General features: G+C 43.4%; 1 protein-coding gene across 3 annotated transcripts in view; it reads right to left on the bottom strand.

The window, feature by feature from the left end:
- dnajb2 (DnaJ heat shock protein family (Hsp40) member B2) overlaps positions 1 to 25,792 on the bottom strand; it is a 74,806-nt gene that overhangs the window by 13,706 nt on the left and 35,308 nt on the right. For all 3 annotated transcript variants that reach the window (XM_073046224.1, XM_073046225.1, XM_073046226.1), the window contains exons 7-8: positions 18,694 to 18,799; positions 6,825 to 6,895 (exon numbers count right to left, since the gene is read on the bottom strand). In XM_073046224.1, coding sequence (XP_072902325.1) covers positions 6,825 to 6,895; positions 18,694 to 18,799 — 177 coding nt within the window. The remainder of the gene's footprint in view (positions 1 to 6,824; positions 6,896 to 18,693; positions 18,800 to 25,792) is intronic.

Here is a 25,792-nt window from a genome sequence, read left to right as displayed (position 1 = left end):
CAAAGGTGTTCTTGTTAAGTGAGAGGCTTTGAAATGCAAAATTCTGAGAGTAAAAAGCTTATATTGTCTGTCAGAATAAAAAGTAAAGATAACAGGTGCAGGGAACTTTGGTTTTCAAAAGACATTGAGGCCCTAGTTAGAGAGAAAAAAAGAGATGAGATGAATAACAGGTATAGGCAGGTAGGAACAAATGAGGTGCTTATGGAGTGCAAGAAATGCAGGAGAACATTTAAAAGAAAAAATGAGGAGGGCTAAGAGGCATGAGGTTGCCCGAGCAGACAAGCAGAAGGAGAATTCTAAGGGATTCTACAGATATGTTCAGAGCAAAAGCATTCCAAGGGACAAAACTGGTCTTCTGGAAGACCAGAATGGTATTTCACGTGTAGAGCCAAAGAAGATGGGGGAGATCTTAAGTGAATTTTTTGCATCTGCACTTACTCAAGAGACGGACACTGAATTTATAGGATTGGAGGATAGTCAATACTGCTCCGCTGCTTAAGAAAGCCTCTAAAAATAAACCAAGAAATTATTGGCCAGCAAGCCTGTCATCAGTAGTGGGAAAGTTATTGGAAGGTATTCTCTGGGACCAGATATATAACTACCGGTATTTGGATAGACACAGACTGAAATAGTCAACATGGCTTCCAGACTGGTGGTCATGCTTAACCAATTTGAGGAAGTTACCAGGAAAGTGATGAAGGCAAGGCAGTGGATATTTTCTACATGGGCTTCAGCAAGGAATTTGACAAGGTCCCGCATTGGTCAAGAAGTTTCAGTCGCTTGGCATTCAAGATGAGGTAGTAAATTGGATTAAACATTGATTTTGTGGGAGAAGCCAGAGGGTGGTGGTAGATGGTTGCCTCTGACAGGAGGCCTGTGACTAGTGATGTCATGCAGAGATCAGTGCTGGGTCTGTTGTTGTTTGTTATCTCTATCAACCAACTGGATGATAATATGGTTAACTGCATCAGCAAATCTGCAGATGACACCAGGATTAGGGGTGCAGAGGACAGCAAGGAAAACTATCAAAGCTTGCAAAGTGATCTGGATCAGTGGAAAAATCGTACATACATTATTTCTACTTTATATAGGCTGTGTATTTTTATGGGTTATTTGGTAGCTTCATAGCTTAAAGGTTACTGGAAAGAGTGCTTCTGCCAGGAGTGATTTTCAAAACTGCCGGCAACAACGACAATGTACCTTACAGTAAGAGTTAAAACTCCACTTTAAAAAAAAACCGTGTCATGAAACCAAACAAGCAGTATAACGGAGTAACAGACGACTTAAACAACATCCCAACAAAAACTCCTGTGTCACAGCAGGCTTTCCCCATTTTATACCTGTTGGACCAGGCCATCACATGACCTCATACTGGCGGGAAAGTTACAGCATGTGACCTCACACTGGTGGGAAAATACATCATGCCATCATCACAAGACCATTTGTAGAGGTATACAAATTTATGAGGGGTATTGACAGGGTAAATGCAAGCAGACTTTTCCACTGAAGGATCAAAATCAGGTTTATCATCAACGGCATGTGATGTGAAATTTGTTAACTTAGCAGCAGCAGTTCAATGCAATACATAATATAGAAGAGGAAACAAATAAATAAAAAATAAATAAATAAGCAAATCATTTACAGTACAGGTGTCCCCCATTTTTCAAACGTTCGCTTTATATCAACTTGCTGTTACGAAAGACCTACAATTAGTTACCTGTTTTCGCTAACAGAAGGTGTTACAAAAAAAGGCAGCGCGCGCCGAGCAGCCGAGCTCCTCCCCCGGAACTACATTCTAGCCGGCATTGCTTAAACACGAGCCTGTGAGCATCTGTGCTTTATATCGATTTACTTTGTGCATCTGTTAGCAAGATGAATTCTAAGGTATCAGAAAAGCCTAAAAGAGAGCGTAAGGGTGTTACACTTAGCATAAAACTTGACTTAATTAAGCGTTTCGATCGTGGTGAACAAAGTAAGGATATAGTCAGTTTGGCTAAGGGTTTGTGGAAGTTGACGAAGATGATGTTGAAGAGGTTTTGGCATCCCATGACCAAGAACTGACAGATGAAGAACTGATGAAGAGGATGATGAAGAGGAAAGGATAACAACTGAAGCTGAATGCAGTAGCGAACGTGAAGATGTCCAGAAACTGAACGGGAAGCAATTGTGTGAGATTTTCGCTCGACTGACAATGCTGCAATGATAGCAGAAACGTATGACTTTAATTTTGAAAGGGTACGTAGGCTTAAGGCATATTTGCAGGATGGTTTGAGTGCTTACAAAGAACTGTATGATAGAAAAATGCGAGAGGCTAAGCAGTCAAGCATACTGTCGTTTTTCAAGCCTTCCACATCAGCCACAGCAGACGACAAAACTCGACCTTTGACACTGAAGCAGGCAGACATAGAAGATGACCTGCCTGCCCTGATGGAATCAGACGACGTTGAGATGACACCCCGGTCTCCTCTACCTCCCACCACCCCAACCTCCAACGACTCAGCCTAACGCACCATCATCAGTATGCTCGTTCTCTTCTTGATTCCGGTAAGTGAAACTACACTGTATGTACATTATTTCTACAAAGTACTTTATATAGGCTGCGTATTTTTATGAGTTATTTGGTAGCTTCATAGCTTAAAGGTTACTGGAAAGAGTGCTTCTGCCAGGAGCGCTTGCGCCGTGTGTTTCTGCCGCGAGTGCTTGCGTGAGATGTTCGCTGCGGTGGACAGTGCTCCAATAATTGCAGAAAAGTATTCCTACATTATATAGGCTGTGTATTTATCAGATCATTCCTGCTTTTACTACATGTTACTGTTATTTTAGGTTTTATGTGTTATTTGGCATGATTTGGTAGGCTATTTTTTGGGTCTGCGAACACTCACTAATTTTTCCCATATAAATAAATTTAATTGCTTCTTCACTTTACGACATTCAGGCTTACGAACCATTTCATAGGAACGCTCTACCTTCGAATAGCCGGGGAAACCTGTATATGTATATTGAATAGATTAAAAAACGTGCAAGAAACAGAAAACCTGTAGAGGTAGTGTCCAAGGGTTCAATGTCCATTTAGGAATTGGATGGCAGAGGGAAAGAAGCTGTTCCTGAATTGCTGAGTGTGTGCCTTCAGGCTTCTGTACCTCCTACCTGATGGTAACACTGAGAAAAGGGCCTGCCGTAGGTGCTGGAGATCCTTAATAATGGACGCTGCCTTTCTGAGACACCACTCACTGAAGGCGTCCTGGGTACTTTGTAAGGTAGTACCCAAGATGGAGCTGACTAGATTTACAACCCTCTGTAACTTCTTTTGGTCCTGTGCAGTAGCCCCCCCCCCCCCGCCCCCCCCATACCAGACCGTGATGGTATTTGAGCTATGCCTAGCCACACAGTCACGTGTATATAGAGAGTAGAGCAGTGGGCTAAGCACACACCCCTGAGTGTTGATAGTCAGCGAGGAGGATATGTTATCACCAACCTGCACAGATTGTGGTCTTCTGGTTAGGAAGTTGAGGATCCAATTGCAGAGGGAGACACAGAGGCCCAGGTTCTGCAACTTCTCAATCTGGATTGTGGGAATGATGGTATTAGATGCTGAGCTATAGTCGATGAATGGCATCCTGACATAGGTGTTTGTGTTGTCCAGGTGGTCTAAAGCTGTGTGGAGAACCATTGAGATTACATCTGCCATTGACCTATTGTGGCAATAGACAAATTGCAATGGGTCCAGGTCCTTGCTGAGGCAGGAGTTCAGTCTAGTCATGACCAATCTCTCAAAGCATTTCATCACTGTCGATGTGGGTGCTAACGGGCAATAGTCATTAAGGCAGCCCACATTATTCTTCTTTGACACTGGTATAATTGTTGCCTTTTTGAAGCAAGTGGGAACTTCCGCCAATAGCAGTGAGAGGTTGAAAATGTCCTTGAATACTTCTGCTAGTTAGTTGGCACAGGTTTTCAGAGCCTTACCAGGTACTCCATCGGGACCTTCCACCTTGCGAGGGTTCACTCTCTTTAAAGACAACCTAACATCGGCCTCTGAGACAGAGATCACAGAGTCATCAGGTGCAGCAGGGATCTTCACAGCTGCAGTTGTGTTCTCCCTTTCAAAGCGGTAGTGAAGCATCGCTGCCATTCATGCTTTTGGGAGGTACTACAACCAGAGGTCATGAGTTAAGGTTGAAAGGTGAAAGGTTTAAGGGGAATATGAAAGGAATGCTCTTCAATCAAAGGATCATGAGAGTGTGGAATGAACTGCCAGGATAAGTGGTGTATGTGAGCTTGATTTCAACATTTAAGAGAAGTTTGTGTAGGTACATGGATGTTCAGGGTATGGTCCCAGTGCAGGTCAATGGGACTAGGCAGTTTTAAATGGTCTGGCACAGAACAGATGGGCTGAAAGGTATGTTTATGTGCTGTACTTTTCTATGGCTCAATGACCCACAACACGTAGAACATAAAACATTGAACACAGAACAGCAGCACCAATCTCTGTGTTAAAAAAAACTTACCTTGACATTCCCCCTATACTTTCCTCCAATCGTATTAAAATTATGCTCCAAAGGTAGTCATAGTCAAAGGGTGGTAGTGGGGATGAGCTCCCACTGCTAAACAAATGCTCTTTATGGCGTGAGTCTCAAACAGCCTCTGACAACCAAGTCCAACTCCTAGCCTTCGTGTGTAGCACAGTTCTTATGCCCAGTGGAGCTGTTCTCACTGACAGGAGAAGGGGCAAAGGCGGACCACTGGCACCTTAAAACCAGTTGCTCTGGGCAGATGGGGCTCATTAACCACAGATGGTAGCTCATCTAGGAGAGGGAAAACTCCAATTTCAAACCTCCGCTGCCTTGCGGCTATACCTGCTCACAGGAAAGGCTTTGGGAGTAAACCCCAAGAAAAAATCCGGAGACAGAGTCCCAAAGGCAGCTGACTGCTGTACCCAGCACCAGCACGGCAACTCCTGCGATGCCACTGGCACCAAATTGTATCGACTTTCGTTGTTCCTTTGGACCTGTCATCGGCCCTGGAGAAGCCACTCCCAGTGACTACCAGAGGCGCAGTACTCATGGTCGACCACAACCGACGAGGCCACTCATTAAAATTATGCCCCCTCATGTAGCCATTTCCACATGAGATAAAATCTGTGGCTGTCCATACAATCTATGCCTCTTATCATGTTATACAACTCTATCAAGTTACCTCTCATTCTCCTTCAACTGCAGAGAGAAAAGCTCTAGCTCACTCAACACGAGACATGTTCACTAATCCGAGCAGCATCCTGGTAAATCTCTTCATCACCCTCTCTAAAGCTTCCACATCCTTCCTATAATGAGACAACCAGAACTGAACACAATATTTCAAGTGTGGTCTAACTAGAGTTTTATTGAGTCCATAAGACAATAAAACATAGGAGCAGAATTAGGCCATTCGGCCCTTCAAGTCTGCTCTGCCATTCCATCATGGCTGATTTTTTATTATCCCTCTCAACCCATTTCTCCTGCCTTCTCCTCGTAACATTTAACACCTTTACTAATCAAGAACCTATCAACTTCCGCTTTAAATATACCCAATGACTTGGTCTCCACAGACATCTGTAGCAATGAGTTCCATAGATTCACTGCTATCTGGCTAAAGAAATTCTTCCTCAGCTCTGTTCTAAATGGACGTCTCTCTATTTTGAGGCTGTGGCCCCTGATTCTACTATACTCTTCCACTATCAGAAACATCCTCTCCACATCCACTCTATATAAGCATTTCAGTATTCAATAGATTTTAATCAGATCCCCCTCATTCTTCAAGACTCAAGTGAGCAGAGGCCCAGAGCCATCAAACGCTCCTCATATGTTAATCCTTTCATTCCCAGAAACATTCTCATGAACCTCTTCTGACCCTCTCTAATGCCAGAACATCATTTCTTAGGTAAGGGGCCCAAAACTGCTCACAATACTCCAAGTGTGGTCTGATCAATATCTCATAAAACCTCAACATTACATGCTTGCTCTTATCTTCTAGTCCTCTTGAAATTAATGCTAACATTGCATTTTTCCCTTCCTACCACTAATTCAACCTGCTAGTTAAGCTTTAGGGCATTCTGCACAAAGACGCCCAGGTCCCTTTGCACCTCTGATTTCTGAATTTTCTCCCCTTTTAGAAAATTGTCTACACCTTTATTCCTTCTACCAAAAAGCATGTCATACACGTCCCAACAATATATTCCATCTGACAGTTCTTTGCACATTCTCCCAATCTGTCTGTCCTTCTACAAATTTTGCTTCTTCAACACTTCAATGTCCCTCCACAAACTTGGCCACAAAGCCAATAATTCCATCATCCAAAGCACTGACATAGAACGTGTAAAGAAGCAGTCCCAATATACCGATACTTGCGGTATACCACTAGTCACTGGAAGTCAACCAAAATATTGACTGTCCATTTCCCTCCACAGATGCTGCCTGACTCACTGAGTTCTTCCAGTTCCTTTGTGGTGCTTCTTTCCCCAGACTACTTTGCTTGGCAAGTCATTCCAGCTGGTGTAAACACCTTCAGACAAAGTTTTCTCTAAAACCAGCTAGTTCTATCAGAATAAACAAAACTGGGGAAAAGGGAAGATGAGTCTTTATTTCTATAAGATAATCATTGAGGATTATTGGATGAAAAGGTGAATATCTCTAATCAACGTTCCTAATCTGGTGTGCTCTAACTTTCCAGTCTCGCTGCCTTTCGCTTCCAACTGATCTCTTTGCTAGATCTTCCCCAGGATTCCCTGCTGCTCCTGTCGTGTTGACCTCGCATGATCTAGTCTCTCTGGAGCCTCCGTTTTTGCTTACCATTGACTTGAACAGATTTCAACTGCCCATCTTCTTCCACTTCTACTCTCTCTTCACCGTTCTCCATGATCCTAGGACAGGTCAGGAACACACAGGTTACACTTTGATTACGGCAAGAAGAAAGAGCGCGCGCACACACGCATACACACACAAAAACAGGCTGATAGTCTTAACACCCTGCTGCCATCCAGTACACAAGTACACTATTATGTTTTGTATCTGAATACCCTGCCACCCTTCCACCTACCCCCTCTCTTAGACTCAGACACATTCTTATCCTGCATCAGTCACTTTTCATCTATATTGCTGCTGTTTTTTATTGCTGTTATTTTAGACCATAAGACATAGCAGCAGAATTAAGCCAGTTAGCCCATCGAGTCTGCTCCACCATTCAATCATGACTGGTCTTTTTGTCCCCTCTTCAGGTCCACTCCCCATCCTTCTCCTTGCAACCTCTGATGCCCTGTCCAATCAGGAACCTATCAAGCTCTGCCATAAATACACCCAATGTCCTAGCCTCCACAGCTGCCTGTGCTATTAAATTCCACAAATTCACCACCCTCTGGCTAAAGAAACTTCTCTGCATCATGTTTTAAATAGATGCCCTTCTCTCCTGAGGCTGTGCCCTCTTGTCCTAGACTCCCCCACCATGGAAAACATTCTTTCCACATCTACTATCTAGGCCTTTCAATATTCAAAAGGTTTCAATGAGATTCCCCCTCACCCTTCTCAATTCCAGTGACTACAGACCCAAAGCTATCAAACATTCTTCGTATGATCAGTCTTTTGTTCCTGGAACCATCCTTGTGAACCTCCTCTGAACCCTCTCCAATGCCAGCTAATGACGAGCCCAAAACCGTTCACAATACTCAAGGTGAAGCATCACATCCCTACTCTTGTATTCTAGACCTCTTGAAATGAATGCTAACATGGCATTTGCCTTCCTCACCACCGACTCAACCTGCAACCTCAACCTCCGTTAGTCTCAATAGACCATGGATTATTGCCTTGGCAAGTTTCCAGGGCACAAGCCTGGACAAGGTTTTTTTTTAAATGGAAGACCAGCAGTTGCCCAAGCTTGCAAATCTCCCCTCTCCACACCACCGATGTTGTCCAAGGGAAGGGCATTAGGACCCATACAGCCTGGTGTCATCACAGAGCAATATGTGGTTAAGTGCCTTTCTCAACGACACACAGCCAAGGCTCGAACTAGCAACCTTCAGATCACCAGACCAACGCCTTATCCACTTGGCCACACGCCAACACACCTGCAAGTTAACCTTCAGGGTGTTCTGTACAAGGACTCCCAAGGACCTCTGCATATCAGATTCCTGTATTTTCTCCTCGTTTAGAAAATAGTCTGCCCATTTATTTCTACAACCGAAGTACATGACCATGCATTGTCCAACATTGTATTTCATTTGCCACTCTCTTGCTCATTCTCCTAATCTGTCCAAGTCCTTCTGCAGCCTACCTGTTTCCTCAATACTACCTGCCTCTCCACCAATCTTCGTATCATCTGCAAACTTGGCAACAAAGCCATCTATTTCATTATCTAAATCATTTATATACAGCACAAAAAGAAGCAGTCCCAACACCGACCAATGCAGAACACCACTCGTCACGAGCAGCCAACCATAAAAGGATCCTTCTATTCCCACTCACTGCCTCCTACCAATCAGCCAATACTCTAACAATACCAGTAACTTTCCTGTAATACCATGAGCTCTTAACATGGTAATCAGCCTCCTGTGTGGCACCTTATCAAAGGTCTTCTAAAAGTCCAAATATACAACATCCACTGCATCCCCTTTTATCTATTCTATGTGCAATCTTCTCAAATAATTCTGAAAGGTTCATCAGGCAAGATTTCCCCTGAAGGAAACCATGCTGACTTTGTCCTACCTTGTCCTGTGTCACCAAGTACTCCATAACCTCACCCTTAACAATTGACTCCAACATTTTCCCAACCACTGAGGTCAGGCTAACTGGTCTATAATTTCCTTTCTGCTGCCTTCCTCCTTTCTTAAAAAGAGTGGATGCCATTTGCAATTTTCCAGTCCTGCAGAACCATGCCAGAGTCCAATGATTTTTGAAAGATCATTACTAATGCCTCCACAATCTCTACCACTACTTCTTTCAGAACCCTAGTTCATCTGGCCCGGATGACTTTTGTACCCATAGGTCTTTCAGCTTTTTGAGAACCTTCTCCCTTGTAATAGTAACTGCACTCACTTCTCTTCCTTCACACCCTAGTGTCTTCCACAATGAACACTGATGCAAAATACTCATTTAGTTCATCTGCCATCTCCTTGGCCCCTGTTGTTATTTCTCCAGCCTCATTTTCTAGCGGTCCTAAATCCAGTCATCTCTTATCTTTTTCCTCCTATCTAGCTAGTTCTGCAACAGATGGTATGGCATCCTCAGAGCCCTGATCTCAACATCATCAAGGCTGTCTGGGATTACCTGGAGAGACAGAAGCTAGACAGCCAAAGTCTGCAAAAGAACTCTAGCAAGTTCTCCAAGATGCTTGGAACAACCTTCCAGCTGATTTTCTTATAAAATTGCACAACAGTGTACCTAAGACAACTACTGCAGAGTTTAAGGCAAACAGTACTCACACTAAATATTAATTTGATATAACTTTTAAAAAACTGTACTGTTCTTTATAGTAATTTTTTGATATTTAGAAACATTTAATTTCATTAGTTTTGAACGAATCTTTGCTTTACAGATTTTTTTTACTTGTGTGTAAGACTTCTGCATAATACTGTACAAGAAATCAAGGTACGATCTACGGAAGGCTAGCTTAAGAATGAAAAAACAATTCCAATTGAGGTTAGAGAAGGAATCTGATAGCACGTCAGGTCTGGCAGGATTTGCAAGCCATTACTTCCTACAAAGTGAAATCTAACATTGTGAATGGCTGTGATGCTTTATTCCCAGATGAGCTCACCTTTTATGCTTGCTTTGAAAGGGAGAATAAAACTACACCTGTGTGAATTCTTGCAACATCCGGTGACCCTGTGATCTCTGTCCTGGAGGCCAATGTCACAACATCTTTCAAGAGGGTGAACCCTCACAAGGTGTCAAGCTTAAATGGGGTATCTGGTAAGACTCTGAAAACCTGAGCCAACCAACTGGCTACAGCGCTCAAGGCCATCTTCGATCTCTCGCTGCTACAATCGGAGGTTCCCATTTGCTTCAACGGGGTGATAATCATACCAGTACCCAAGAACAGCAGGGTGAGCTGCCTCAATGACTATCGGCCAATGCCACGCACATTTACAGTGATGAAGCTTGGTCATGGCTAGAATCAACTCCTGCCTAAGCAAGAACCTGGACCCACTGCAGTTTGCCTCTTGCCACACTAAGTCCACAGTGGATACAATCTCACAGGCTCTCTATTCATCCTTGGATCAGCCCTGTAACCTACATCAGGCTACTGTATTTTGACTGCAGCTCAGCACTCAACACAATCATACCCTCAGTTCTAATCAAAAAGCTCTAAAACATGGGCCTCTGTACCTCCCTGGTTCACTAACTTTCTCACTGATCTTTAATAACAGCTCATCACTAACAATCAACACTGGTGCAGCTCAAGGTGCATAGTCCACTGTGTAGCCAGGCACAGCTCAAACACCATCAATAAACTTGCCAATGACACATCACTGTTGGCAGAATTTCAGATGATGAATAGGGGACATACAGGAGTGAGATAGATCAGCTGGTTGAGTAATGCCATAGCAACAACCCTGCAGTCACTATCTATAAGACTAAGGAATTGATTTTGGACTTCAAGAAGGCTAAGTCAACGGAACACACACCAGTCCTCACTGAGGGATCAGAAGTGGAATGAGTGAGCAGTCTTAAGTTCCTGGGTATCTGGGCATCACCCAGGACATGCCCTCTTCTCATTGCTACCATCAAGGAGGTGGTACAGGAGCCTGAAGACACACAATCCATGTTTCAGGAACAGCCTCTTCCCCTCCACCATCATATTTCTAAACGGACTATGAACTCATGAACACTTGCTCAGTATTTCCCATCTCTTTTAGCACTACTTATTTATTTTCATATACTTCTTATTGTAACTTATCATTTTATTACTATCTATTGAACTGTACTGCTGCCACAAAACAACAAATTTCATTGATTTTTCTTTCTTTTAAAATCACATATATACAGTTCTTTCCTCCTGTTATATACCCCTAGGGTTCATTTTATTCTGTGGACTGTCACTTTAAAATGCCGAAAGAATGAGACTGACTTTTAGACACTGTTGGATTTCTACCGATTACAAAGTTGTTTGGTTACTATGGTGAGAGAGGTGGAGTTATTTGATGGACAATGAATGTTTATGGTTTCTCGCAGCTACAGTCAAGGTGGATTCGGTCAATCGAAGACACCCGTGAGTCGGTCGCTGGTTTAAACTTTCAGCAGCCCAAAGGGGTGAGTTGAGATTGATCCAGAGTATTGATAAATGACTCTCACAAGTGCTGCAACTAGATGAAGTTTGCAGAGAGGAGAGGAGAGGAAGGTTTGAAACAGAAGAAACCTAGTGACAAAGAAATCAGTTTTTGGACTCTCTCTCCAAGTAGCCCATGAGGGTGAGTTTGTTTCCAAGTGTGACTGTCACTTAGTTATTCCACAGAAGTGGCTTCTCGGGTGAAGGGGAAACCTTTGTGAATACTATGTGTGTGTTTACCCTTTGTCGGGGTGTGGTAGTTCACTGAAGAAAGGCACCCCTGTGGCAAATCACTGTTGGAGTTATTCCGTATGTCGTGGAACTGGATAAGTGGCTATCACGTTGTGTGTGATTGGGGTAACCTTGTGGAATCTACTGGTGTGTCGACCCTTGCCTGGGTGGTGGTTCCCTTGAAGACGATCCCCATTGTGATAAGCTACTGCTGGTGATAATCCATACGTGGATTCTGTTTGAGTATCCTGTGGCGGAGATAAAACCTACTACTATCGTTATTTTGTATTGCTGTCGTGGAATCTGTGGAATACCGACCTAACTGCCCTCTCACATTTGCCTTTGGATTACAAATAAATCTGAGGATTGAACTGAATTTTCTTACATACCATCATAAGACTGTATCACTTACCACCTAAGCTTGAAGAAGTTTGGGGATTTATATATTTACACCTATATATGCATAACACCGTTAACTCTTGATTTACCTGGTTTAAGTTACTATATGACATAGTCACTAAAATAGTGTTTTGTTAACAGCAAAACCAGACTCCAGGTGTGTTCTATTGCTGCTGATACTTTTACAGGGTTGCATGTACGTGACACTCCCAACACTTTAAACAACATTTAATCCCTTTGATCATCGATGTTCCTTCTTATGAAGACAAGTTGATCAAACTAGGGCTTTTCTCTCTGGAGAAAAGAGAACGAGAGGAGACTTAATAGAAGAGTACAGGATAATACGAGGTATAGATCCAGTGGACAGCCAGAGACTTTTTCCCAGGGTAGAAATGGCTAATATGAAAGGACATCATTTTAAGGTGATTGGAGACAAGTTTATAGGAGATGACAAAAGTAGTTTTTTTTTTACAGAGTGGTAAGTTCACGCTGCCAGGGGTGATGAGCAGAGGCAGATGCATTAGGGACATTTAAGTGTCTGTTAGATAGACACATGGATGAAGAAAAATGGAGGGCTATGAAGGAAGGAGGGTTAGAACTTGCAGTTGGTTAATAGATTGCCACAACATCATGGGCCAAAAAGCTTCTCAATATTCTGCATGGAAACAGACAGTGAAATGTGTCACTTGCGTTAACAACCAACACACCTAAGGACTTGCAGGGGGCTGCCTGCAAGTGTTGCCACACATTCTGGAGCAAACATTGCATCCCCACAACGTTCAGTAGAGCAACACGAGCATCAAGAACAGCAGCAAATCAAGTCAGTCAGACACACACACACACACACACACACACTCACTCCTCATGGACAGGCCATTTCTGGGCCTCACAGTACTTAGAAACATAGAAAACCTACAGCACAATACAGGCCCTTTGGCCCACAATGCTGTGCCGAACACGTCCTTACCTTAGAAATTACCTTGGGTTACCCATAGCCCTCTATTTTTCTAATCTCCATGTACCTATCTAAAAGTCTCTTAAAAGACCCTATCGTATCCGCCTCCACCACCGTTGCCGGCAGCCCATTCCACACACTCACCACTCTCTGCGTAAAAAACTTACCCCTGACATCTCCTAGCACCTTAAACCTGTGTCCTCTTGTGGCAACCATTTCAGCCCTGGGAAAATGCCTTTGACTATCCCACACAATCAATGCCTCTCATCATCTTGTACACCTCTATCAGGTCACCTCTCAGTCTCCATCGCTCCAAGGAGAACAGGCCGAGTTCACTCAACCTGTTTTCATAAGGCATGCTCCCCAATCCAGGCAACATCCTTGTAGATCTCCTCTGCGCCCTTTCTATGGCTTCCACAACCTTTCTGTAGTGAGGCAACCAGAACTGAGCACAGTACTCCAAGTGGGGTCTCACCAGGGTCCTATATAGCTGCAACATTACCTCTCGGCTCCTAAATTCAATTCCACGATACACCATATGCCTTCTTAACCACAGAGTCAACCTGTACAGCTGCTTTGAGCGTCCTATGGACTCTGACCCCAAGATCCCTCTGATCCTCCACACTGCCAAGGGTCTTACCATTAATACTATACTCTGCCATCATATTTGACCTACCAAAATGAACCACTTCACACTTATCTGGGTTGAACTCCATCTGCCACTTCTCAGCCCAGTTTTGCATCCTATCTATGTCCCGCTGTAACCTCTGACAGCCCTCCACACTATCCACAACACCGCCAACCTTTGTGTCATCAGCAAATTTACTAACTGATCCCTCCACTTCCTTGTCCAGGTTATTTATAAAAATCACAAAGAGTAAGGTCCCAGGACAGATCCCTGAGGCACACCACTGGTCACCGAGTTCCATGCAGAATATGACCAGTCAACAATCACTCTTTGCCCTCTGTGGGCAAGCCAGTTCTAGACTTGCCCTTGGACTCTCAGATTCACAGACATCAGGCCTCCAAGTTCCTAGGCCAGACTCACCGACTTTACCTTTGGACCTCTACTTCCATATGCGGCTTTGGTCTTCGACCTTCGGGCAAACTCCACCCCCTACCTCACTCACACATCCCCTGCACTGTCACACTAAACAGTCCCTGAGCAACAGCTTGAAATGACCATATCTTGAAATTATCTGAATGGATGATGTGTAAAACACCATAAGACACAGGAGCAGAATTAGGCTCTTCAGCCATCAAGTCAGATCTGCCATTCCATTGTAGTTGATTTATTATCCCTCTCAGACCCGATTCTCCTGCAATCTAATCAAGAATCTATCAACTTCCTCTTGAAATATACAGTACACAATGACTTGGCCTCCACAGCCACCTGTGGCAATGAATTCCACAGATTCATTACCCTCTAGCTAAAAAAAATTCCTCCACATCTCTGTTCTAAATAGGCATCCCTCTATTGGGAGGTTGCGCCCCCGGTCCCAGATTCCCCCACGAAAGGACTGATTCTGGTCAAGATGGCGCCAGCGAACAAAATTCCCCTCGGTCAACATCTTCTAGATAGCTCACGAAAATGTCCCTTTTTACTTCCTTTACGTCTGCTTTTCACCTTACATGCTAGAGCCTGTGATTTACAGTTTGGAGATGGTTGAGTGATCCAGCAGTTGCCCTCTCCGAGAAGAGTCTGGGAAGCCAGCACACACTCACTTGGCCTCAACGCAAAGGAACTTCAAGATGGGGTGCGGGCCTATGTTTGGATCCATTTCACCAGTTATTAATCCATTAATAGCTGATTAAGGCATCAAGGAAGAGTGAGACATCGAGGTAAATTCCAAAGACAAGCAGGAGTTCAACACCAACTGCCTTCCTTTGGATCACTGCCAGAGAAGGAATCTGTGAGCAGCCCATTGCTGTGTGGCTCGCTTTGGCAGGTGGTAGGCCTCTCTGCCTTGTGTGGTGTCCCTCTCTTTCCATGAATGTCACTGATATCATAGGATGGTATCGTGGTTCTGTGCTTATGGATTGGACTATTGCACATGGACTGTGGATGTTTTCAGACTTATGGTTTTCATATTCTGTGTTTTTTTTATCACCCATTCCTTTTCTGTTTTGTTGTGCAAGGGGACGGTGTGGGGGGGGGGGGGTGATGCTCTGTTGTGTTCTGTTAGTTTTTTGTGCAGAGGATTTGTTTTTTTGGGGGGGGTTGATATTCCTGTTCCATTTTCTGTGGAGGAGGTTGTTTTTGGGGGGTTATTGATCAATATAGCATTCTTTTCAGTGCGGGGCGGAAGGGAGAATCAATATTTCTCTCTGAACTACCTTCATGTCTTTCTTTGTTTGGTGGCTTTCTGGAGAAGACAAATTTCAGAGTTGTACTTGGATACATGCTTTGATAATAAATGTACTTTTGAATCTTTAAAAAGGAAAAATGCTCTCCACATCCACTCTATTTATATCTTTCAGTATTCAATAGCTTTTACTGAGATTCCTCTAAACAGAAGTGAGTACAGGTCAAAAGCCATCAAATGCTCTTCATACATTAACCCTTTCATTCCTTGAATCATTCTCACGAATCTCCTCTGGACCCTCTCCAATGCCACCATATCTTTTCTTAGGTAATGGGCCCAAACCTGCTCATAATAGTCCAAGTGTGGTCTGATTAATGCCTATGAAGCCTCAGCATTACATCTTTGCTCTTGTATTCTAGTCCTCTCTGTTGTTGCATTTGCCTTCCCTACCACCAACTCAACCTGCAAGTTAACCTTTTGGACCAGAGAATCCAGCACAAGGATCCCCAAGTCCTTTTACACCTGAATTTTAAATTGTCTCCCATTTGGAAAATAGTCTGCGCCATTGCCAAAGGACAATGCCATATACTTCCCTACACTATATTCCATTCAACACTTCTTGGCCTATTCTCCCCATTTGTCCTCATGCTTCCTCAACATTATCTGCTCCTCCATCTATCTTTATATTGTCTACAAACTTGGCCACAAAGCCATCAATTCTGTCATCCCCCAGATCATTGACATGGAACATGAAAAGAAGCAAAGCCAATACTGACCACTTAGAACATCACTAGCCAGCAGCAGCCAAACAGAAAAGGCCCCCTTTATTCCCATTTTTTTCCTCCTGCCAGTCAATTTTCTATCCATGCTGGTATCTTTCCTGTAATACAATGGGTTCTTATCTTGTTAAGCAGCCCTACATGCAGCACCTTGTCAAAGGCCTTTAGAAACGCCAAGTAAACAACATCCATTGCCTCTCCTTTGTCTATTCTCCCTGTTATTTTCTCAAAAAATTCCAACAAATTTATCAGGTCAGGCAAAATTTCCCCTCAAGTAAACCTTGCTGATTTTGAACTACTTTACCATGTGTCTCCAAGTACCCGAAAATGTCATCCTTAATAATAGACTTGAACAGCTACTCAACCTCTGAAGTCAGTCAATAATTTCCTTTCTTCTGTCTCCCTCCTTTCTTGAAGAGTGGAGTGACATTGCAATTTTCTATTCCAGAATCCAGTGATTTTTTTTTTAAGTCATTACTAATGCCTCCACACTCTCTTCAGCTACCCTTTCAGAACCCTGGGGTGTGGTCCATCTGGTCCAGGTGGCATATCTACAGTACCTTCAGACTTTTCAGCTTCCCAAGCACCTTATCCTTATTAATAATAACTTCAAATTCCCCCTATTGGAATCCAACACCAATCTTATTTTCCCCCATCTACCTGTATATTTAGATCCCCCATGACTATCATAACAATGCCCTTATTACAAGTCTTTTCTATCTCCCATTGTAATTTACATCCCACCTCCTGGCTACTGTTTGGGGGCCTGTGTATAACTCCCATAAGGATCTTTTTATCCTTGCAGTTTCTTAACTCTATACACAAGGATTCTACATCTTCTGACCCTATCCAACCTCTTTCTGAGGATTTAATTTCACAGAACTATCCCTCCCTCTGTACCAACCTGCCTGTCTTTTCAAGACAAGGCCTATTCTTGGATTTTAAGCTCCCAACTGTGATCTTCTTTCAGCCACAACTCAATGATGCCCACAACGATTTACCTGTCTATCTCTAACTGTGCTACAAGATCATCGTCCTTATTCCATATTCTGTGTGCATTCAAATATAACACCTTCAGTCCTGTTTCCATCACCTTTTGAGTTTGCCATGTTACACTTCAACTCATCTTATTAAAAGTAATTTTGCCCTGTCATCTGCCTGTCGTTCCTGTCTCACTACACACTGCATCTACTTGTATACCCCTATCACTCCATTTCCCACCCCCATGCCAAATTAGTTTAAACCTTCCCTAACAGCAAACCTGCCCACAAGGATATTGGCCCCTCTCGGATTCAGGTGTAAACTGCCCCTTTTCTACAGGTCATACCTTCCCCAAATGAGATCCTAGTGATCCAGAAAACCAAAACCCTGCCCCCTGCACCACTTCCTCAGCCACTCATTCACCTGCCAAATCATTCAATTTCTGCCCTGACGAGCACATTACTGGGAGTAATCTACAGATTACTACATTGGAGGTCCTGATCATCAGCCTCTTTCCCAGCTCCCTATACTCATTGTACAGGACCTTTTCCCCATTTTCTACCCATGTCATTGTTGCCAAAATGCATCACAACCCCTGACCGCTCACCCTCACTCTTGAGAAACTTCTGCAGCTGCTCTGAGATACCCGGGATCCTCACAGCTGGGAGGAAATACACCATTTTGGCTTCAGTTTTGCAGCCATAGAATCTACTGTCTATCCCCCTAACTATCAAGCCTCCTATCACTATCATCCAGCTTAACTTTACCCTTCCTTGCTGAGTCTCAGAGCTGGCCGCAGTGCCACTGGCCTGACTGCTGCTGCTGTGCCCTGATAGGTTATGCTCCCCCCTTCAAGCAGAATACAAAGGGATATGCTTGTTGCTGAGGGGAATGACCACAGGGGAACCTGCACTAACTGCTTACTCCCCTTATTCCTCCTGGTATTATCTGGCACCTGCACTCAGTAAAAGTATCTATGAGGTTTTCAGCCTCCCAGATGGTCCTGAGTACATCCAACACCAGCTCCATTTCCTTGACCTCATCAGTCAGGAGCTACCTGCAGGTGCACTTCCTGTGGATGTAGTCATTAAAGAGACCATTAGGTACCCTTAAGTTCCACATATCACAGGAGAAGCATTCTACCAGCCTGCTACATTTGTTACATCTCTAACTTCTCAAACTTAAGCTCTAGCCTACACCTGTTTTCATTCAAGCCTGTTGAACCAAAGCCTGGCCACTCTTACACTGGCCCACTCCAAAAGCAGCCGCTTCACATAAATCTTGCTTCTTTTTATTGGCCCTTACTAAGTTACTATTAACCCCAGCAATCTCCCACTACACAGGTAAGTGCCAACATGCTTTTTAAAACTTCTGTGTAATGTCCACAAGGAACTGTCTCCAACTGACTCCATGACGTCCTGCTCCACAGACAAGTCCCAACAGGCCTTGCTTGCTTTTTAAAAGAAAAACAGGTGTTCCTTGAACATACGTGACATGATGTCCACACTCTTGTACTCCTGTTGGGGCACAGCCCATCTAGTCCATGTATCAAACTGCAACTGAACCAGATACCCCACCATACCTTTCCCATTCACATACTTAGATATACTCATCTAAACACCACAGATGTTGGAATTGAACCTGCATCCAGCACTTCCACTGGCAGCTTGTTTCACACTCACACCACCCTCTGAGTGAAGGGCTTCGCCATAGCCCTCCATAATAAACAATTCTCATACTAGATACTCACTTTCTGGTGGTTACTTGTTTCCCATTAATGAACTTCGTGGAGGTTGAGACTGATCGGAAATGGCCCATTCCAACCCCACCAATATTGGTGGAGAAAGATGAGAACTCTGCCAACAATAAGAGGCACTGGTTAGTTCAGTGTTGAGCTGAGTGAGTTGAGCACCAGACTGAAAAACAGTTACTTTCCCCAAGCAGCAAGACTAATCAACACCTACACCCATTAACGCCATGACATACAATCAATGTAAACAAGCTATTTATTCATATTGTGTGTTTTTTTAATTATGTGTTCGTTATCTTTTTCTTGTGCTGCATCAGAACAGAGTGACAATTATTTCATTCTCCTTTACACTTGCGTACAAGAAATGACATTAAACAATCCTGAATCTTGAATTTGACATTCCCACTCTGAGATAAAGAGTTCAGCTTACTACATCATTGATGTCTCTCATAATTCTATAAACTTCGATCAGGTCTCCCCTCAAGACTCCAATGCTTTTCTAAAAAAGATTAGCTTTATTTGTCAAATGTATATCAACACATCCAGTGAAATGTGTCAATTTCATCAATGACCAACACATTCTGATGGGGCAGCCCACAAGTATTGCCATGCTTCTGATACCAAAATACACAAGTTACTAACTCTAACCGTACGTCTTTGGAATGTGGGAAGAAACCAGAACATCTGGAGAAAACCCACATGGTCACTGGTTGTTTGTCAGTCTTTGCTTATGCATAGTTATTCATAAATTCTACTGTAATTCTTTATTTTCCTGTAAATGTCTCAAAGAAAATGAATCTCAAAGTACTGTATGATAGTGAAGGGCAAGTCACTGAGTATATTTAAAGTGGAGGCTGACAGGTTCTTAAGTAGTAGGGGTGTCAAAGATTACTGGGAGAGGATAGGAGAATGGGGTTGAGGGGAATAATAAATCAGCCAAAATGGAATGGCAGTGCAGACTCGATGGGCTGAATGACCTAGTGCTGCTCCCATGTCTTATTGTCTAAATTGGAGTAGGCTAAAAGGTCAGCACAGTATTGTGGGCCGAAAGGCCTGTACTGTGCTGTAGTGTCTATGTTCTATACACATACTTTGATAATAAATTTGAATTTGACTTTGAATGACCATCGGTTATTGTTTCTTTTACCAATTACTTACACTGAAGGTTTTCTTTACATTGGCCAGCTACACATTAGCACATTGTTGGGATGTTGTTAGGAAATCAGAGCACACAGGAGAAACGATCCAAACTCCACACAGACACACCTGAGGCCACAGTCAAACCAAGGTCACCGGAAAAACAAGGAAGCAGCACTAAATTTGGGCAGCACGGTAGCAGAGGGAGGCGGAAAAATGGGATTGGGGAAAAGAAATCAGCAATGATGGAATGGTGAAGCAGACTCAATGGGCCGAATGGCCTAATTCAGCTCCTGCATCCAATGGTTCTAAAGTCCTAGAATTTTATGCTGGGTCACACTGAGAGACATTCAGGCAGATTTACAAAAGATGAGGTAAAGGAGCAGCATGGTAGCGTAGCAGTTAGCGTTCTGCTTTGCAGTGCCAGTGATCAAAAGATCAGTGCTCAATTTTCTCCACTTTCTGTAAGGAGTTTCAACCAACAGGTTAGTTAACCCCGTGATTGTGTGGGTTTCCTCTGGATACTCTGGTTTCCATACACGTTCCAAAGACATATGGGTTAGGGTTTGAGTTGTGGGCATGCGATGTTGGTGGCATTGGAGAAGGCCCAGAGAAGGTTCACGAGTGATCCTGGGAAGGAAAGGGTTAATGTATGAGGGAGCGTTTGATGGTTCTGGGCCTGTACTCTCTGAAGTTTAGAAGAATGGGGGGACTCATTGAAATCTCTCGAATATTGAAAAGCCTAGATACTGTAGAGTGGATGTGGAGAGGATCTTTTCTATAGTGGGGGAGTCTCAGACCAGAGGGCTCAGCCTCAGAATAGAGGGATGTCCCTTTAAAACAAGTGATGAGGAGGAATTTCTTAAACCAGATGGTGATGAATCCGTGGAATTCATTGCCACAGATGGCTGTGGAGATGTAGCCTGAAGGGATAGCTTACCTGCCAGTTGAAAACCACTTCCATCAGTCCAGTTGCTGATTAGCCTGTCCGAAAGATGCGGCAGGTCTTGTCCATTGGCTGGCTTTTGCCCTACAGCACTGGCTTCTGGTCCAGGCACCCCAGGGTTATAAGAATAGTGCAACTGTGAGCCTCACTCTCTTTCTGCTAGGGGCTCGCTCCTTCAGACTGGGTCATGATCAGGACTGAAGGATCATAAGGAAAGTGTGCTGCAGAAAAGAGGGCCCATGTGCACACTTAGGTAAGTACTGTTTATTGAATGTTCAGTGTTGTAGTTGTGTAACTTGGGGGGGACTTAAACTACCCGTTTGAGTTGGAAGTGTTATTAGGCTACTTAATAAAAATATTGCAGTGGCAGAGGTGATTAACCAAGAAATAACTGAGGCTTGTAAGAACGGAATGGCAGTTGTCATGGGGGATTTTAACTTCCACATAGATTGGGTGAATCAGGTTAGTCAAGGTAGTCTTGAGGAGGACGTCACAGAATGCATCTGTGGTGGCTTTCCTGAGCAGCACGTTAGTGAACTTACAAGGGAAAATACTATCTTAGATCTAGCCCTGTTCAATGAGACAGGTAAGATTAATGATCTTACAGTCAGGGATCCTCTTGGAAAGAGTGATCACAGTATAATTGAATTTCACATACAGATGGAGGATGAAATAGTTAGATCTAGAACTAGTGTATTATGCTTGAACAAGGGAGACTACAACAGGATAAGGGAGGAGTTGGCTAATGTGGATTGGGAGCACAGGCTATTTGGTAGGACAGTGGAATACTTTCAAAGGGATTTTTCACAGTGCTCAGCAAAAGTATATTCTGGTCAAAAGTACGGACAGTAAGTGTGGGGATATCCAGCCTTGGATAACTAAGGAAATAAAAGATAGTATCAAATTAAAAGCTCATGTGTACAAAGTCGCAAAGAGTAGTGGGAGACTGGAGGATTGGGAAAACTTTAAAAAGCAACAAAGAACAACTAAACAAGAAATAAGGGAAGGGAAGATAGAGTATGACAGTAAATTAGCACAAAATATAAAAACAGATAGCAAAAGTTTTTATAAATATATAAAGCGGAAGAGGATGGCTAAAGTCAACGTAAGCAGGGGTGTATCTACAGAAAATAGCACCTATGGCAAGCACTGAAATTGTGCCCGGTCCAAAATCTGACACCCATCTTTTAGATAACTAACATAATATCAGCTCAAAAATACAAGTCAAACTCCTTAATCTTTTAATTAACAAATTATGGCACTATATGAAAATTATAACTGCACCTTCCTTGCCTTCACTGATGCAAATTGGTCTATGATATGATCAAAGTCAGCTTTTTTCAGTTTCCTCTCTTGCTACACTCAGCAGAGCAAGATCACAGTCTGCCTTGATCCACGGAGGCTCTCAAATACGAAAGTATTAGTTTTAACTTGCTGAATGATCTCTCATAGCTGGCGATGGAAACTGCGATGGTTAGCATTATCTCAATAGCAATGTGAAGATTGGGGAAGACGCTCTCATCTCCATACTGAACAATAAATTTAAGAAGCTCTTCAGGTCTTGATATTTTCATGTTGACCCGCCTTGATAGCAGCATTCTGTAATCCAAAATGTCTTCATATAGCTGCTGTCCATCAACATCAGAGCTGTACAATTCAGCCAAATTTTCGCACTTCTTCTTTAGGTTATTACTGTCGGTGCCATAACACAGTCAATCGACATCGAGAAGGAACCCAAACTTGGCGTCGGTGTCGTGCAAATGAGGGAACCTTACGTCCATTTCTCTGTGAAGACAATCGAGTGTTCCCTTCATGATTCTTTCCATTTCCCCCTTAGCTGTTAACCCAGCGTCTCTCGAGTTCTCATCAGCCATTTGTTTCTTTTGTCTCTGACATCTTTTAACTTCCAATATTCCATTCTTGACAGAGACTGACTCCTTCTTCAAGTGACTCACTGACCAACACTTCTCTTTCATCATAAAAATATCTCAGAGGGCTTTCAAACCCAGGGTAGCATTGTGGAAGTTCATGCTAGGATCCTGCAGCCACTTTTGAATATGGTCAATGCGAATGAGTACTTTGTTCCAAAATCCTAGCAAAATCAGAAAATCGTAACTCAACATGCGGTTGTACAGCTGTCACTTCTTGTTTCACTGGTTTCATTTTCATTGTCTATCATGTCCTGGAGAACTTGAAGTATCTGCTCAAGGTACTTGTTGACTGGCTTCACGGCTTCTGTCCATGCACTCCATCTGGTTTCAGACTCCGACTTAACAACCACAGACACAGCGTTTTTGAGTTTTTCCCAGCGCTGTGTTGAACGAGAGAAAAACACGTAGAGAGCTTCGATGGTTCCAAAAAACATGACCATCATTGTATCCTGCTTGCTGCATGCACACCCACCAAGTTGAGAGAGTGATTGTCGCAATTCACAAACACTGCCAGGTTGTTTTTCTCACTTATTCTTTGATGAACACCACTTCTGTGTCCAGCCAGCACAGCAGCGTTGTCATAGCACTGTAAACAACAATCTTGTAGCTCCATTTCATCTTTCTCTAGCTGTTTCAAGATGTCTTCAAGCTAGTTCTCAGCATCTTTCTGGTTTATCTGGATAAAACCAAGGGAGGACGCTCTTACATGGACTGTTTTCCCCTCAAAATCACCTTCCACATACCTCACTTGACATCTGCTCACGGTGTGCCTGATCAGGAGACAAGTCGAACATGAGACCATAGCACTTGGCTTTACAAATGCTTCTCAGTAAACTCTGGCAAACAGTGGATGCCATCATGTGGATGAATTCGTTCAGGACACCCGGTGAAAGATAAGACGTGGATCCAGGATGACTTTCCAAATGAGTGAGGTGTTCTTTTATGACAGGGTCGAAGATGGCCAGTAGTTTCAGTAAGCCAAGGAAATTTCCCACATTGGAGTCATCACCTAGCTGAAGTGACTCCCTGTGTCCTCGCAAAGCCAGGTTCTGAGTCACAAGGAAATTTATGCAGTGTAGGATTCTCATCAAGATATCACGCCACTTCTGCTTTTCCTTCTCAATCTATGACTGAAATACCGCATCAATAACTCCTCTGTTTCCAGCTAAATTTCTTTCCATTTCTTTCCACCGAATGAAGCATTCCCGATGATTTTTGGCATTTTCATGAACACTAATCCTTACAGGTGCTTTCCACTGGTTGAATCTACTTTCCTGCTCCAATGAGGATTGATGGTCTGACCGGGAATAGAGAAGACAACAGATACAAAATGCAGACTTTTTAGAAGGGGAATAGACCAGCCATGATCAAGTCATTTCCTCACCACGACCATTTCCTAATTTCCTCTTGAACCAAGTTTTGTTCACTGAGCGGTTATTTGTTGGTAGGAAAGGCCCCTCACTGTTCTGGAAATACTTCGAACCCAGCTTTATTATTTCTGTTCTCAATGCATCAGGCAGAATTGCTTTTCCAGTATCCTTGACGAACTTCAGAAGTCCAATGTCATGCTGTCCAATCACTTGTGGTATGACAGTTCGAGGCTCTTTGACACCATCCAGTTCATTAGGTTCAGTGTCGACAGGTTCAATTTTGTCAGGTAAAATCTTGTCAATACACTCAACATCACCACCACCATCATCTTCCCCTCCTGTCATGTCCACGTTCTCTGTGGCAGCCTCTCTCTTAATCTCGTCACACTTGGATTTATCTGACTTGACTTCCTCCTCGGCTAGTGACGCATTTGTACTAGATCCTCCTTCGGATTCTAACAAACCTGTAGCAGGTGCAGGCAACTCCATGGAACGTGTCCAACTACTTGTTCCGGGCTTTTCAAAGGAGGGCATGAAGAACTTGCTCGACTTCTTGGCTTCCTCCACCTCCAACTTTCCTTCTTCTTCGTGAGGAAACGTTTCATGGTCTTACAGAATGCTCTGAAATAAGGCCATCCTAGTGCTTCTCCCCCATGATAATCAAAGACAGATCATACATCTGAAGAAAATTCTTTTTTCACTATCCGAGGATGGCTTGTCTGACTTTAATAGAAACTGCTCAGTGGAGCACCCTCCCCCCCCGCTTCAAGTGGCACCCAGGGCATGTGCCATACCTTAGATATGCCACTGAACGTAGGTCCCTTGGAAGACGAGAAGGGAAAATTGATATTGGGTGATTAAAAACTGGCTGAGGCATTGAACAACTATTTTGTGTTGGTCTTCATTGTGGAGGACACATCTAATATGCCAAAGAATGATGTTATGGACAAAATGGGAGGTGAGGACCTTGATAAAATCACTGTCACTAAAGAGAAATTGATGAGAAAACTAGAGGGCTTGAAGGTAGATAAGTCTTCTGGTCCTGATGGGATGCATCCCAGGGTGCTGAGGGAATTGGCTGAGGTTATAGTGGACGTATTGGTAATCATTTACCAAAATTCTCTAGACTCTGGGCAGGTCCCAGCAGATTGGAAGAAAGCAAATATCATGTCACTTTTTTTAAAAAGGATGTAGGCAAAAGACGGGCAACTATACGCCAGTTAGCTTAACATCTGTAGTTGGGAAAATGCTTGAAGCTGTCATTAAGGAAGAAATAACAAAACATTTAGAAAGGAGTGGTTCCATTAGACAGACGCAGCATGGATTCAGAAAGTGCAGGTCCTGTTTGACAAATGTACTGGAGTTCTTTGAGGACATAATGAGTGCAGGGGATAGAGGGGAACAGATGGATGTCGTATACTTGGATTTCCAGAAGGTGTTTGATAATGTGCCGCACAAGAGACTTATAAATAAGATATGGATGCATGGAGTTGGAGGAAGTGTATTGGCACGGATAGTGCATTGGTTAACCAATAGAAGGCAGAGAGTTGGTATAAATGGGTGTTTCTCTGGTTGGCAGTCTGTGGTGAGTAGGGTACCACAGGGGTCAGTGCTGGGCCCGCAGCTGTTTACCATTTACACTGATAATTTGGAAGAGGGGACTGAGTGGAAGAGCAAATTGTACAGAGGATGTGGAGAGTCTGCAGAGGGATATA

Source organism: Hemitrygon akajei, chromosome 5 (genome assembly GCF_048418815.1).
Source record: "Hemitrygon akajei chromosome 5, sHemAka1.3, whole genome shotgun sequence".
NCBI lineage: Eukaryota > Metazoa > Chordata > Chondrichthyes > Myliobatiformes > Dasyatidae > Hemitrygon > Hemitrygon akajei.
This window is presented reverse-complemented; position numbering and strand designations above follow the sequence as displayed.